At 40.0% G+C, this 17,663-nt stretch overlaps 1 protein-coding gene across 2 annotated transcripts in view; it reads right to left on the bottom strand.

Annotated features, from left to right (window-relative positions):
* Positions 1-17,663, bottom strand: part of LOC126353845 (probable helicase with zinc finger domain) — a 159,893-nt gene that overhangs the window by 41,469 nt on the left and 100,761 nt on the right. For both annotated transcript variants that reach the window (XM_050002991.1, XM_050002992.1), the window contains 4 exons: positions 7,525-7,643; positions 5,905-6,051; positions 5,530-5,676; positions 5,248-5,431 (listed from right to left, as the gene is read on the bottom strand). In XM_050002991.1, coding sequence (XP_049858948.1) covers positions 5,248-5,431; positions 5,530-5,676; positions 5,905-6,051; positions 7,525-7,643 — 597 coding nt within the window. The remainder of the gene's footprint in view (positions 1-5,247; positions 5,432-5,529; positions 5,677-5,904; positions 6,052-7,524; positions 7,644-17,663) is intronic.

Below are 17,663 nucleotides of genomic sequence, written 5' to 3'. Positions count from 1 at the left end.
ACTGGACCCCATTCATGTTTGTGGGGTGTGACTTGCAACAGGGGCCTTCCGAACTAGTCCTTTGAACAGCCTGCTGGTCAAGGCTGGAGTCCCTCCATTACCTATCAGGTGCTAATGACAGCTTCTGAATGCTGAATTATACTATATGCATTAGTAGCTTCGCTAACCATCCCAGCTACTGTGTCCTTTTCCCCAGAAGTGAGTTCTACTCCCACAACAGCGACCCAAAACTGGGTTTACAATTGTTGTACACCTGTAGTGTCTCTGTTCGGAATGACAACTTCCTCCACTGTTGCCTCTGGTCAGGGAGACAGCGCATCTGCCCACACGGCTTGTTCCCCTACCTCTGATTTGTCTCAAAGTACCTATTAGTCAAAAAGATTCCTTTGACCCCACAGTTTTTCTCTACTTTTTCTTGGCCACTCTTGAGATGTATCCTGGTTCAGAAGTGGTATTCACCGATGGCTCTACAATCGACAGACGAACGAGCTGTGCATACACACACATGCACGGTACAGTGAACTCCATACTCTACAAAAAAAGTTGCGGTGTCTTCACTGCTGAATTGATGGCCATTAAACTAGCCCTTAGTCATGTTTGTTCTGTAGTGACTCCATTAGCAGCCTTCAGGCTATGGACCAGTGCTACTCTCCTTACCCACTGGACAGAAAAGGTGATGATGACATGGCTGTAACGTACAATTGTGTCAGAATTTGTATGGGATTCAGACCCTCATACTTTTTTATGTCTTCTTGATATGTAAGCTTGTCGAGTGTCTTCTATTCGCCAACTTTCTTCTCATACTTAAAATTAGAACAATCTGATGAGCACGGAGAATGGGGCTCGCCACAATTTACACAGATGGGGGGACAGGTACAAGGAATGTTTGCATGCAGCAGACAACTACAATCCTTGCAGTCAGGGGTAGCAGTGCAACAGGAAGACAGGCCCAAACTTCATACACCTGCAATGTCTTACAGGAGGAGGAACATTGGGGGTTTCACGTCAAATCAGTAGATCATCTTGACCTTCTCAGGTAACATATCAACCTTGAAAGCCAGTAGCAACTGTTTCCCCTAGGTTCCCTATGGACACAACAGATGAAGTGCACACCTTGTCGCTCTAATTTGGCCTGCACTTCATCAGACTGAAAAAGATCATCATGAAAGATAACACCCAGCAATGTACTGAGACACCTGTGAGGAAGGACAGTCAGGGGTATGTCAACCAACTTTTCACAAGAGAGCAGCACATGTGACTGAGCAGGAGATGATGCTTTAATCAGGAGGGAACCGTTCTTCATCTTAGATATGGCTGCAACTTCCCCATATTTGTCTTCGATGCGTTTGATAAACAATAAAGGATTTGTGGTCAGAAAGGTGTCCCCATCAGTCCTGGTACAGACTTGGTATTGGGGAGAGTATTTTTCTCCTTGTCATTTAGTCCTACGTTCCTTACACGTTGTGGCCAGGGAAGGGAACATGTTGGGATCTTATTTTGTTGTCATATGAGGCCTTTCCATCTGAAGAGACTTCTAGGGCCATGTGACCACCAGCAGGAGAAAGTTTGTCACTTAATGTGTGAACTATCCATCATGACGCCACCCACTCCAAACAGGGGCTCTCCCCTTGGGCGTCACCCAGCCGCAGCAATGGCTACCTAGCCACTAATCCACTGATGGGAGTAATGGTGCCTCTGTCATGACAGGCATACATGGGGAAAGTATAGCACAAGCACTATCAGTGTGATTCCTGTGTGGTCAGGAGGCTACAACCTGACAGGTAACTGATGACATATCCCCCCCCCCCCCACACACACACACAATGGGATGGCTAACACGCTGAGTTTTGGGTGTACTATGACAACAAAAAGGAAGGCTGCCATGGTAGAAGGGCACAGAGGTGGGGCATACACCATTGTGGGTGACCTTCTGCGCACAGCCATGCACTTCTGTAAAATTTGGAAAAGGTGGCAGGTCAAACCCAATAATGAGGGCCATATAATAGTTAACAGAAGGTGACTATAGCACTGGGAATGAAATTGGATATGAAGACCAAAATCGTGAACACAGTCCAAGGACCATCCAACAGAGTCAAAGGATGTATGAGATGGCCAAAGTATAGGTTTGCAGCACAGAAATAGAACATAGTGCTGTAAAGCCTGAGGCCCCATGGTAGCCAACACATACACACGAGTAGTGAGCCCCCTGTGGGGTTGTAAATCTGAGATTTTGTTTTTGCACGTGTATCAGTGTATGAGAAATGGACATATTGAAAGAATAAACTTGCATATGAATAACTGAACACTGTTAGAGGCAAGAAAACCCAATTTTTATTAATACTGTTAAACTAGATAATACATCTGTATGTCTGGAGCTGCCAATACAATCAACTGCAGCCAACAGCTGCACCTAGTCCTGAAGGGTGCAGTCACTGCCAGCCGCCCTCATGAGAGTGGTGCACATCTATCAGCACCGAGATCCCCCACATGCATTCCCTCCGGCTGTGACCAACACCTTGTTCACATTGATGAAGTCAAGACCGGATCACTGCATACACTGCCACAACTCAAATGCCATCCAGCTGCTGACATTCCCGACTGCACCCAACGCTGCTCATTTCCCGCACCTTTGTCTTGGTGCAGCCACGACCGGCTTCCCTTTCCAGGGTGGCACTACATATTTACTGCTGCCAAGTGTGCAGTCTGGAGCCCCACTGTTGTTCCCAGCTCCACTACAGCCAAACACTATGCTCTCCTCTCAAGGTTGAGCCCGACACTGCCCATCAACATGCACCACCTCTTATGGTCAACACAGCCATGGTCAACATCCTCCTACTCTTACTCCTAGTCCTACTCCTACTCCTCCTCCAAGGACTGCACTGCGCTACTTGCCTCTACTTTGCTTCTCGCAATGTATATGCTTCTCTGTGGTGTAGATTGTTTTCATCCTCCTGCATATCCCACAGCAATAGCCATACACTGTCCCCGGTCACCATTCGGCCAGTTTCTTTCCACACTCATATGCACACTGTGGCAATCGCATCCCTGAAACACTGGGTCTCCCTTTGGCTCACGTTTTTTCTGTGCTGCTGTTTGTTGCATCTATGTCCTTCCTGCTGACCCGTGGCCTCTCTCCAGCCAGTTTTTTGCCGTGCACTAGTGCACTTCACTTTCAGCACTGACCTTACTACCTCTCTGGTCTTTCTCATTTTGCCTTTTCCATTCATTTTTGAGGCAACTCTCTGCCCTCCGGGTTATAACCTACATTGCTGCACTCCTAACATGCACCGTCGCGATCCCAACAAGTACTGATGTGCTCGTACCGTGCACCAACACACTACCAACACGTACCAAGCTGCCGCTACAGTGCACCAATGCACTCCCAAAACATACAGATGTATTCCTACAGCACAACCAACACATACCGACACACGACTACACATTATTGCACTCCTCACACACACTATCATTTTTCTCCCATGTCTTCCACAACCTTGCTACACTCACACTAACCCTACTTTCTCTCCACTAGCAACCACTACCCATAGGTTTTGTCAGCACCTGACAACACCGAGCCTGTCAGCTCCACTGTACTCCTGGCACTCACATTGGTCCAGCCCAGTTTTCCATTGCCACCAGCTCCCATTGACACTGTGTCTGTCACTGGCACCATTGCTCTTACTGAGTCCACACTGGTCAAGCCCAGTCTCCCAGTGTCTCCAGCACCCTGCACTACTGCCACCACCACCTCTTTTGCTTTTGGCACTTTCACAACTCACGCCTTGGCACCACCTGGTCATTAGGACTGCCTCTGAGGCCCCTGACCTGATCACACATGTCTGTACTCAGTGATGCCACTAACTCTCATACGTTTTCTATTTGCAGCACTGCCCAATTTGTCCATTCCCTTGGTAGAAACTGTTTCACAAATCTCTGGTCCCAGGTTCGTACAACTGGGTCACTGCAACCCCAAGTACCCCACACTCTTGAACAATCCCATCACCTGGAAGAAGCAATGCTCCGTGGATGTCCAAGAGCACCACTCTTCCTTTCCAGCTTCGCTGTGACCCATCACAGAAAAAAGGATTCATGATCTGTGGTTTTCATCGAGACCCCTTCGCCACCTCTTCCTTGAAGGGTAAGGGTTTAGTATAATAGCTGTAGGCCGACTGTGTTTCCAACATAACATCTTTGCCCTGCAGGTTGCTTACCCTTCACCCGCAGGCAACTCTCCTCCAGAAACTATTTACTAATAACACAAGGACATCACACAAAGACATCACACATTGTGGATACATTAGATGTACAAACAGCCTGTCGATATATCATTTGTTACAAGCTCCATCAGGAGCACCAACCACACTTTTGAGCAGCGCGTTCACCAGGAAACTGATGGTACTGATGCCAAGGAAACAAGAACCATCCCCATGACACACGGTCATGGACATATTTCTGGCTGTTGGATACTTAAGAAGAACTGAAAACTCTTGTGATAGCATTCAACAGCTCACTCAGTTCCAGGCCAAGAGCTGGCTACACTCATAGCTCATCAATCGGAACTCATCGAGACCACCCTGGACGCACTTCTCTACAGCATACCTTCCCCACACTGCTTCACAGTATTCAGCACACTGCAGCTCCGTGGATGCTGCTCTACAGCCATGCAAGATAAGGCTTCCCTTGGACTTTGTATCATGCCATAAATTTTATTTCTGTTACTTTCAATTGATCGCGAATGATATTTCAGTTGTTATTAGAACTAAACTTATCCACGTACTTCTTCCGTGAATAAAGCAGAGACTCATCAATTAATAAAGTGTGCAACACTCACAATAGGTGTCAAGGACAAACGCTTGTTATAAGAGTTATTGGCTCTAAAATGGTAGAAAAGGCCATGCATCACTGACTACTTAAGATTTGACAATTTTGTAAATTCTTCATTCAGAGCTACTATTGTTTTGCAATCTCCCTAGATTGGTAATGAACACTTGAAGAATTAGTAGAATTAGTGTAAAATGGAACTAGAGTACACAAATATACTATGAAACAACTGTCAACATTCACCAAGGCTGCGAAATGTGCCTCTGCATTATCTTTTCTAAAAGGCTGGTAAAAAATACAGTGCAGATAGTGCACTTCCAATTCTTCCAATTAAAGCCTAGGGAGCACCGAACTAAAGACAACAAATAATAAATCCTATAAACCTAGTCATCAACAACATTATTACATATTTTATTTTAATCATACCTTGGACATTGAGAACACGTTCCACTGAAATACCACCCATTCTCCTTTTTCGTAGTTCCGACCGAATTCTAAAAACTTGATCAGCATAAGGTGTCATTATTCCAATACTCTGATCGTCCATTTTTCCCCAAGCAGGAGGCCACTTTTTGCGCAGTTCACAAACACGTTCAACAACTTCATACACCTGCAAAATTTATGATTTCATTTTACTAATCATACATCTGTTATTTCACAGTTCTTGAGCTTTTCCAGCTGTAACAGAGATCTATGCATGCTGTTTACCTCAGAGTTGTTATAGAAAGCGGTTGAATTCTGATCTTGAATATCTTCTCCTCGAGTTGTAAAAAAAGTAAGTGGATAAAACTTTTCATGTCTTGGTTGCTTTCCACTGCTGACCAATTTTTGCTCATAAAACAACTCTGATGTGAACTGAAACACAAAACAAAACTTTTTTACTGTCATTGTAAGATATTAACACTCATCACAATCCCCACATTAATACCTACAAAATTTTAATGTGCATAGTAAGAGATTACACAAACTACTGTTATCATCAGCTTTCTCTACACAAAAATGAAACTACAGCATTCAAATAACGCAAAAAACCTTAAAAACAAAATAACACATTTTTTCTCAGATGTGATATACATGTATTACCTGTATAATAGCCTCATGAGCACGGTAATTTTCACACAGAAGGATTTTGCACGGAAAACTTGCAGGATAATGATCATACAGCCTTTCTAATAAAGATACATGAAGATTACGCTCCTTGGCAAAATCGGAAAACAGTTCTGGACTTAACTGAAAACCAGAATAATAAATTTAATAACACCATGAAATACAATTAGTACAAAATGATGGAACACAGTTCACCACTATAACAAGACACTAATTTGACATAGCCTACTCCTCTTGAGGGACTATCAATCTTTATGAACCCAACAGAAATAAACAAGTGTCATATGCCCTCAGTCCATGAGGTACAGCTAAGCCTGAAATTTAGACTAGGACGTTAGTATACAGCCCAGCGATCAAAGAGTTTATACCACTGCTTCTCGTGTCCTTCATAACCAAATAACGGAGATGAAATTTTTTTCCGACACCAGGATATGAACTGGCTTTATGCAAGTTGTATGTCACTGCAAAAATGTGTTTTGATGACCTTGGTTACAAAAGTGAAAAATCCAGAGAAAGTTTGTTGCCTTTTCCATTCTATCGTAACACTAGGACTGTAAATATGAATAATACGACCACTTTAATGGGGGTAGGACGTCAAGCGGGCCAACTTGCAGCAGGAGAGGCACCACAGGACATTTTAATTTCCACTGTCTATACTTTTACAAATAAATTCATAAAACTTTGTCAGCATGATCAGGAAGGATTCAGAATTCACATTCATTGCAGTGGAAGTTTGAAAACATAACGAAGTAATTTTTTTTTACATGTGAAATTTTATCAATTTTTTCACTTACTAATGGCAGCATTTGTTGCTATAGGTACACTTTATTTCATAAGTAAGAGAGATTCTTCGATGAATTTTGCACAGCATACAAACCATACTTAAAGGTGAATGAAACTCTAGAATTTTCCAAATATATTAAAAACTGTGGTAAAAATTGAGGAAATTAAGTATAAAATTTATGTTTTTTTCTAAACATGAAATTAAAATATAACAGTTCATTCGTTTTTTCATAAATGAAACAAATTCTAGAGTTTCATACACCTGTGAGTATGGTATGTATGCTGTGCAAAATTCATCAAAGAATCTCTCTAACTTATGAAGAAAAGTGTACCTATAGCAACAAATGCAGCCATTAGTAAGTGAAAAAATGATGAAATTTTGATTGTGAAAAAAAATTATTTTGTTATGTTTTCGAACTTCCACTGCAATGGGTGTGAATCCTGAATCCTTCCTGGTGATGCTGACAAAGTTTTATGAATTTATTTGTGACAATATAGACACTGGAAATTAAAATGTCCTGCGATGCCTCTCCTGGTCCAAGTCGGCCTGTTTGACGTCCTACCCCCCTTAACACAATACCGAAAATGATCATTTTTGTCAGGACATGTATTCATACTTATAACAACATAAGTTCACACTGTATTGAAAAAAAAAAAAAAATATATTTGGGAGAACTATACAATTACAAGGAGACAGAAAAGCTGGACAATACTTATATTCAGGGGCAAAATTCCAGCACTGCCCAAGATATGTTTTAAAACAGCTATTCCTAGATAAAACAGAAATCTGGATTCCACATATTGAAAGTTTACCTGCATATGGTCTCCAGCCAATACAATACGAGTTTCTGAACTGGCCAAAGCCAGTGGCATTATTGCTTCACATTCCATTGCTTGTGCTGCTTCATCAAGAAGAATGTGAGAGAAATGACCTGAAAACAAAGTCATCAATTAATTAAATAAGACATTAAGAAAGGTATGTTGCACTGACTTACTACAATTTTATTTATAAATGCTCATTAATAGTGTCGAGGGACCTACTGTATGATAAAAATTGTTTGTCGAACTTGCTCCTATACATTCACAGATTTCTCAAACAAGCCCATACACGGTCCAACAAGTCTATCATTTTAACATTATTTCTGATGCAGATACTGTTTGTGCATGCTGTAGCTTGACACTAGTGGGAAGGCTACAAATGCAGATAAAACATTTTCAGCATGACTCTCGTACTGGGTTTAATCACGAAGAAGAAGAAGAAGACTGGACCAGGGAATGACTTAAAATGAGAAAAATATACTTTAAAACCTGTTCAAGGAAATGCTACACTCAGAATCTGATGGTTACGTCAACTTTCTTCCAAAGGGCAATGTAACTTTTAATACCATGTTTAGATTTGCTTCACCCCCACATTGGAAAAGACATGTATGCAAAATTTATTTTCTTCTACTTGGTTCTGTCCTGACAGTTCACTAAAATAATAAATTACATGAACTTATAGACCATATCATCCTAGGAAGAACTGGGGAGCTCCTTTTTTTTAAATTTATTTTACTGCATTCCCATTTTATGTTGTGTGTAGAACACTGACTTTCTTCTTACTTTCTCCTTATGTCATAAATTAGTGGAATAGATGAAACACTTCTGCCACTCTAGAAATTTCCGTGCTATTTTGTTTTTATCCTTGACCGTAGTTTTAATAGATGAGGAAACTCAGTATACTGTGAGATAAATGGTAATAAAACTCTTTTTCAATAAATATATGTGACGAAAAATTACACAATGTCCGCCATCATCTTGTCAAATTTTCCATCATTCAAAATTACTCTTAAATAACATTCTCCATTCAAATTTACCATCATTTCAACTGAGTGCTTTCCAATGGCCATTGGATGCCAGCCAGTGGGAGCAGTATAGTCTTATAGGAGACATTCACCTGGACCTCCATTGGACCTGTGGTAGTAATCGAAGGCACGACGACAGCTGTGGACTGTGTGAACATTATTATGGTCACCTGTAACCTCTTATGCTTGATGTCTTCCTCAACAGCGATGGCACCTTCCAGCAGGGTAACTGTCCATGTTACAAGGCCAAAATTATGCTGCAATGGTACGAGGCACAAACTCGCCATCATCATTTTCTAGATACTTTTATTTGACGCTCAGTGCCTAGGCATCAACTTTCTAAGGCAGTACAACACAATTCCATTAAAAAAGTTGCTTTGAAGTTATTAAGACTTCCAAGTGCAGTTAAGTACAAAGCATTTTTAGATTATTAACAGTCACCAGTAGTTGAGAGCACTTAATTTAAAAGTCTTATAATCAAGGTCATTGGATCTATTGAGATTAGTAGCAACTTTAATCTCAATTGTATATTTATTAACAAATAGAAATGTTAATTAACATACTAAACCATAATTTTTAATAAAAATAGCTTTTTAGTTTTCATTATGGACTGTATGAAGGTAAATTAAAATTTGAAACAGACATACGTAATGCCCTATTGTTAAATGAGGAGAAAATTATACACTGATTGGCCTAAACATTATAACAACTGATCTACTATCAGTATAAACCCATCCAGGTGATGGCTGCAGCACCTGGTGAGGAATGACTGCTAGCCAGACATACAAATGGTGCATATAATATCTGTGAACATGCTGTCTGTGTGTAGAATGGGGAAGGTTCGCAATCTTTCCAAGTCTGACCAACGAGAAATTGTGATGGCCTGAAGACTTGGCACAAGCATTTTGGTAACTGAACAACTTTTATAGCGTTCAAGGAGTGCTGTGTTGCATGTCTTCAACTCACATGGCGAAACCAAAGTGAAACCTGGAGTTGGACAGCTACCCCTCATTACAGATGTTGGACTTTGTAGGCTGGGCAGACTGGTAAAACAAGACAGGTGGCGGGCGAACTGTGGCAGAACTAACATCAGACGTTACTGGGCAGAGTACAGCTGTGTCTGAAAGCACAGTGCACTCAACACTCCTAACTAGGGGCCTCCACAGCCAACAACCAGTGCATGTGCCAATGTTAACACCACAACATCGGCAACTGCAACTGATACGTGACACTGATGAAGTAGAAGAGCACTGCATGGTCTGATGAATCCCGATGCTTTCTTCACCACACCGATGGGAGGGTGCAAATCCGTCTTCTTCCAAGTGAACAGCTCCTTGATACCTGTACTGCGGGACGAAGACAAGCTGGCCGCACCTCCATTACGCCTTGGGGTAACATCCACTTGGCATCTGTGGGTACAGTGGAGCTTGTGGGCACCATAACAGCCAAGGAGTATTGTGAACTGTTTGCAGACCATGTACACCGCTTCATGACACTCATGTTTCCAAACACCAGTGGCATTTTTCAAGAAGATAATATGCAATGTCACAAGGCCAGGAGTGTGATGGAGTGGTTGAGGACATAGTGGTGAGTTTCAATTGATGTGATGGATCCCCCAGCTCACCAGATGTGAACCCGATGGAACACATCTGGGAGGTGACTGAATGTAGCATCAGAGCTCATCAGCTCCCTCCTGAGAATTTATGGGAATTAGGTGATTTGTGTGTGTGTGTGTGTGTGTGTGTGTGTGTGTGTGTGTGTGCGCGCGGCGCGCGTGTGTGCAGATGTGGTGCCAACTCCCTCCAGTGACCAACCAGGCCTCACTGCTTCCATTCTATGATGTGTCATCGCTATTATCCATATCAAAGGTGGACATACTGGCTGATAGAAAGGTGGTCATAATGTTCGGGCTGATCAATGTATATATCAACACTACTGTTCAGTCTCTACCTAGGAATAATAAAATATTTTTTCTTTTCTTTTTGACAATTCATATTTTTGAACCAAATTTTAATTCACTGTGAAATTCCCAGTCACTCCACGATTTTTATCACTTCTTTCATCTCCGGCAATGTTTCTTAAGGTGAAAACACCAAGATGCTGTGTTTCATAGTCCACTTAAATCGTAGGCCCCATACAACTGGCTGCATAGTCAGTTTAGAGATTAGACAATGGCAATAGGATACCACCTCCAATAGAACCATGCCTGGTACACCTAAGTATTGTTCACACCAATCTCTGGGTTGATAACAGCTATACTTATTTGTTAACCAACATTCCCATTTGTCAATAAACATGTAATTTAAATAAAAATAAGTAAGACATTGCTGCCAGCAGGAATGAAACCAGTACATTCATGACTACAAGATTTATAAGCCATGCACTCAGTAACCGGCAACTATATTAATAAGGTAAAATGTTTTTGTACTTTAACAGCATTAAGAAATCTTCTCATATTTGAAAGTTTTCTTTCTTAGCACTGCATTATTTTGCTTTAAGAAAATGATGTTGAGGCACTGAGCTTCAAATCCAATAATTACTGTACAAAGGAAATCAAAGAGGGCCAAGACCACTGAATCTTTATGGGGCACTAGAGGACAATGGTTAATAAAGTTAATAAAACAATAAAAGAGGCTATGAGAGTATTTTTTCTACAAAGGGCACATACATAGTTGTTAGCATCCCACTTAAGACAATGGATGGACATAATTTAGCTCCAGTATGATGGACGTAGCAGAATGATAGGCAAAGTTTACACAATTATAAATCATGCTCTGGAGAAATATGAACCACGTGAAGCATCACTCGTGCCAAACTCAGATTGCTCTTTAGTCCTAATCCAACAGATATTACACAGGGCTGCACTGAAACTGGCTAATTCTAAGTATTATTAACTTAATAGCATTTTGTTTTGAGTTGAGTCAAAAATGACTAATTCTGATGATAGTGGTCACACGACTGTTGGTGGAATTTATTCAAATTAGTGTTGTAGACCTTAACAGGCTAACAGCACTTAATAAGAATGATCCTGTAAATTCAATTGCAAAGTGACAATTCAGGTCCAAATTTCCAATGTGTGGGCAGAAGATTTGGTTACAAGTAAGCCTGTGGCTAATGACGTGCATGAAAGTAATATGCTGATAATGCAACTTCTGTGACAAGTGAGGACAGAAAATATAGTAATGAGGACAGAAATTACATAATAAAGTCAGGTAATGAGCAAAGGAAACCAGACAACTGATTAAAAATCAGAGGCTCATATTCAAGCATTAAAAGACTTCAAAGGGAAGATTAAGGAAATCAGACATGGAAGTCAGAGGACAGTGTCAGGAGGTAGAAATTACTGTGGCTGGTATAGAGCAACATGATTCTAAATTAGAAACAAATAATCAGGAACTAGATAAGTTACCATACATACAAAAACATGCAGTTCACTTATTTATACAGATTTAATGTGCATGAAAGATAGCGCCAATCTTACAAACTGAGGTCAGTTTAAAGAACTCTACCTCCGTATACATGTTCACCCGGTTGATGCCATGAAGCTGTCAGAACTGCCTTTTCATGTATTCTGCGAGAAGTTGAAAAAACTGATGTGTGTGTACAACACACGAGTACCGGTCCACAAACATGGGGAAATTGTTTTCCTAATAAATATGCAACATTTGAATTGTTTGCCCAAACAATATAGTAACCAACATTGGTCAGAAGTATGTTAGAGATGGAATAGTGTTGTACCTGACACCCAGCATTTGCTCATTAAATTATTTCCACCTCATGGTATTTTTAATCCCATTGTCGAACTACAAAATTCTGTATTGAGACGAACAACATTGCATGTGAAGGCATCATGGGCGATGCACTAGAATGCTGTGGCAACGAACAGAGTGCAAAAGCATTTTAATAAAGAAAGGATCCATGAAATAAACATTTGTGAGTAGAAAGACAATAAACACAAGGCACTCAGTGATAATAGATGCCCTTATATATTGAGGAGAATTGGTCCCATACCAGCTAATCTGCCACCTAATGGGGTGAGTGGAACAATGCTGTAACTACTACTCGTAATGACAAAAGTTTTTCATAATTAACATAGCCAAAAAGTTGTGTGTGTGTTTCAGAATTTTCAAGTTATAATATAATAGTGTAACAATAAGTAAGAACTGTAATGTTTTGAACATAATTCCTATTTTTGTATGATATTCATTCAAACATAAAGTTTGCAGATTTTATGGAAGATATTCAAAATATTAGGAATGAAATCTCAATCTTTTGCAGGAAAAAGACGGCCACTGCCAGTTTTCATACAGACGTTTATTGGCAAATGTTAAGGTGCAGATGTCAGAGATTTTACACATTTGATTATGACAACCAAATACAATTTTTGGCTTTCCCGTTCGCTGTTATGACTGATGTGGAGAGTTGAAGAACAGAAGAGTGTGTATCATCGCCACTGTTTATTTGCCTTTACAAATTCATAAGAAACGCATCTGTCAAAAGATACTATGTAATATTTCATGTATTACAGTTAACAGTACAAATTTTGATCGACAAATGAAAGAAAACTCCAATCCTCAAAGACAATTAAGGGAAGTATCCCAGATCATGACAGAGACTTAGTAATGAAACACAATAAATACTTTACAAAGCAAGAGAGGCACTACTCCAGGTGCAACAATGTTAGCTGTTATTTAGGAGAAGATCCGAGCATGCGTATAATGTATGTCCTTTCCAGGAGAAGTACCCTGAACTAAATATTAGTGAAAGTATGTACAGAGATTACAGAGATATTTTCAGAAGTGATTTTATATTTAAATTTGATATTCCAAGGTTGGATGTGTGTTCATATAGCGACAAACATTTTATGCAAGTGGTTACTGCAGACCCTGTCGAAAGAATTATAAAAGCTGAAATGGGGCACACAATTTATTGGGTGACAGCCAAAGCAGCATACAAATTATTTGCTGCTGATACTGGAAAGGCAAAACAACAGCTAGTAATGTCACTTGGTGTGTTGATCTTCAGCAGGTACTCTTCTGTTCGCAGATGGATGCTTCTTCTGAGTTTTATAAGCAGCAGTATTCTTGTTAAAACATATCAATACAGAATACTGATAGTAATATGGAGAGACCTCTCTGTGTTTTCTGAAGTATGATCTTACACATTTCAATACATTTCATAATGTTGAAGTCTGAAATATGGCAATCTGGTCCAACACTGCAATGAGCAGACCAACAACTGGTAGATGATTTCTCTTTTTCCAGAATCTGATCTTCATTATTTATTTCACTGCTTGCACCAGAAAATTCCTCATTAGAGCACATAGTTTCCTATAATATGATGATGATTTTGAACTCACAGAGAGAAACAAAAGATGTATATCATCCAAATGAATGTAAGCCAGCTATTGCCAATGCCAAGAATAATGAATTCCTTGTCTGCAAGATGGAAACAGAGGAATTCAGGGCTATTAGTGCACTAAACCAAGGGCTGTATAATGCTCATTCAAAATAACTGAGTATGCCTGGCCACAAATTTCATGTGATGACACTAATACACTAAAAGGAAGAAAAGATCACAAAATCCAGCAACCATGGGTTTGTCCAATCACTGCAAAGAAGGTGAGAGGTATCAGGAAAAGATATGTACTGTCTGCTGATATTTCAACTTTTGTATGCTCTATGATAAACTACTGCAAAAATTCCAAGAAGAAAGACTTACTTGACGTATGCCAGAATATCCCAGTCGAAAAATGGAACTTCGAAGCAACTACCAAGTAAACAGTGGATTTACACATCTTTCTGGAAAAATTCACTGACTGAAAACTGAAAATGAAATGTTGAATGTACATATTTAGTGTAATTACAACAGCAACAGCATTAAATTTTTCAGTATCTTCTGCTGCTGCTTGTGCAGATTTGGACTGCAATAAACATTACGCGTTTTGACCTGTGTTGTTGAATTTTCTCAAATAAGATTTTTGCTTCTTCAGTAAGCATGACAAAAGAAAACAATGTGTTTCACCAGCTTAACACTATAAATGCGCAAATACAATGCTGTTGATCCAAGAAAATTCAAAATTACTTGTTACTCACAGATAACATTATCAGTTGTGTAATAACTATCACAAAAATACGCAGATGGTGTTTCACATTATAGACTCTGTCTTCATCAAGAAAGCCAAAATAGGCACCCATAAAACAGTTTCTCTCTTTCTCTTTTGTTACCACTCCCTCAATGATTTTAGAAATTGTGATGGAATGTTATCTGTGCCTTCTGCCTTATTTCATCTTAAGTCCACCAAAGCTCTGTTAAATTCTCATTCTAATACTGGATCCTCTCTCTCCTAAACTGACTCCTGTTCCTCCTCCTATCACATCAGACAAATCTTCAGTGTATTCTTCCCACCTATCCGCTACCTTCACTGCATTTAACAATGGAATTCCTGTTGCACTCTTAATATTACCACCCTTGCCTTTCATTTCACCAAAGGTTGGTTTGACTTTCTTATATGCTGAGACAGTCCTTCCAACAATCATTTTTTTGTAAATAGTCTTTAACAGGTTTGCCGCTGGATCACGTTGTGCAAATTCTACAATATTTCCTTGGAGCAACTGTCCGACATCTTTAGGTGGTTCAATCTTGTTCATGGCTAGGTACGACTGATGGTAGCCACACACCAGTGCCCCATTTTTAGAACACTTGCGTGAAGAATGCGCAGCCATGGAAATCACGCATGCGTAGTGACTTACCCTATTCAAACTCCCTCTGTTGAAAATTGCAGAGCAGCTCTCCCGCACGTGCACTGTACACTGCGTTTGTCAACAGTGCGGCTGGGTGTTACTCACCAATGGCCGTACTAGACCAGTGTTATGACGGTCATGTTATCGAAGAATCTTGATTTTTCACATTGTGATTTAATAGCAGCTAATGCAGGGTTCCAGGCTGTGCTGAGTTGATGCGATTATCGGCTGTATGGATATGTATTGCTTCCTTAGTAATGCAGTCCCAGAAAGATGATGCCGATCATAAAATGTGCGTCTTTTCATAAATCATATGATGTGTTCCGCAATTGTGTAATACACGTGTTCGTCAACTGGAAAAGTTGGCACTTGTGGAACACTGCCTGAATACAGGACATCGTATGATTTATGAAAAGACGCAAGTTTTATCCCTGGCATCATCTATCTGGGACATCACTTAGAAAGGTATTTTGCTTACAGTATTTGTACAAGAAACTTCTCATTGTTGCATATTTCCTTCCTTAATTGTTTAGAGGGGGGGGAGAACTGTAACGCTCTGTGGCAGGGCCGCCCAAGGCATGCCCCACTTCATGTGAGCCCTATGTGTGGGCTGCGTGTGAATTGAAGTTCAACCTGTCTTGACTTTACTTGGTCCTTCTCAGAAGTACCTGGTGCAGCGCAACATTTTATTTAGTGTTGCAGTGTGGTATGTTTTGATCGGCATGACTCTCTTCAGTTTAGCAGAATTGTGGTGTCAGCACTGTTTACCCCTCTGGTATCAGCACTGTTTACCCCTCGCTGTTTGTTCATGGTATAAAGGAAGTTCACAGTTCCACTAGCTGCCCAGAAAGAGCCAATCTAACAGTCTATAGATACAAGGCTTTAAAAATGAATGGTAGTGACAGAAGAATGGGACAAAAATTCTCAATATCTATAATGCAGACTCCTAATTCACAGGAACTGCAGTTTTGTTGTAAAATGACATTGCAACAGCATGCAGAAAGAATCTAATGATTTAGTTGACAGTGAAAGAACAAAATATTTCAACAATCGACAGATGGGCTTAATTTTTCTGTAGATCAAGAAGCGTTTTGTGCTATATTTGCAGGCATGGAGTGTGTGAAATTACAACAGTTGTCAATGAAACTGAGCAAAGGTTAAAAAGTTATTTTAGGTTGTGGGCAACTGCAACTAAATTCCACACATTTAGGATGAAATGATCTGCACTGGCTGTAAAATACAATAAAAGTTACAACTGGTTTTGCATCAATTGAAGACACATTCTCAGGTGACCTGTACAAAAGTTACAAAGAAACATTTTTATGGTTAATTCTTAACAATGATCTGTACAATAAAGGGTTACTGAAAAAAGTATCATGTAGCAACACTTGAAGTGTACTCACAGAGATGCTGTTTAACAACTTGTATTGGAATGGTGACTGTATGTAGGTTAAAAGTATTTTACAGCCAGTATGGATTGTTTCATTCAAAACATAAAGATTATGGACACTTTATATTACTTTAAAGTGCCTTGGTTAAGTGAAGAGGGCATTCTGGGAATGATTTTTTAATATTTAAAACCTAATATTGTTGCATTTATGAGGGAAAAAGGAGTGCAGGAACTAAAATTAGAATATCCAGAACGGATTGCAGATGTCGCATTTTAGGTGGACTTGACTGTACGCTGCCCATAGCAAAACACTGCAAAGTGGGAAACAGCTTATTTCTGATTGGGTGGGGATACATTAAAAAAGTCACGTTGTAGAAGGGACAAATTGTGACAAGAGAGACAGTCCCGATACCTAAGCTCACTGCCATTAAAGAAGATGCAAGTTTTGAAGAATCCATAATGACCTCAAAAGAATTACAAGGATAGTTTTCTAAACATTTTGAGCTATTTTCTTGACCATTTGCCAATTCAGTTGAAAGTACCCTTGTGCTTGTTCAAATGGAACTGATTACTCTGTTGTGTAATCCCTGTTTTAAAGACAGATGCCTGTGCATTAAAACTGTCCAGGACATCTACATTGTTTTCCTCTGGAAGAGTTTCCTCACCTCCAAAATAATTCTGATCAATGTGTGTGTGTGTGTGTGTGTGTGTGTGTGTGTGTGTGTGTGTGTGTGTGTGTGTGTGTGTGAGAGAGAGAGAGAGAGAGAGAGAGAGAGAGAGAGAGAGAGAGAGAGAGAGAGGCCTTTTTCCAATGAAAGTAAATATGTCACAATTAGGTGGCAACCTGTGTGCAAAGTGCGAAAATCAGTGCATTGGATTTGTCTGGCTATATCCTGTGGGTTTGTACCAGGTAAAAATTACATTATGTCTTCAGCGTACCAAAAATAAATAATATGAAAATTTGTTTCATTTATG

The sequence above is a fragment of the Schistocerca gregaria genome, chromosome 3 (genome assembly GCF_023897955.1).
Source record: "Schistocerca gregaria isolate iqSchGreg1 chromosome 3, iqSchGreg1.2, whole genome shotgun sequence".
Classification (NCBI taxonomy): domain Eukaryota; kingdom Metazoa; phylum Arthropoda; class Insecta; order Orthoptera; family Acrididae; genus Schistocerca; species Schistocerca gregaria.
Note: the sequence above shows the minus strand (reverse complement) of the source record. Positions and strands in the feature narration are given on the sequence as shown.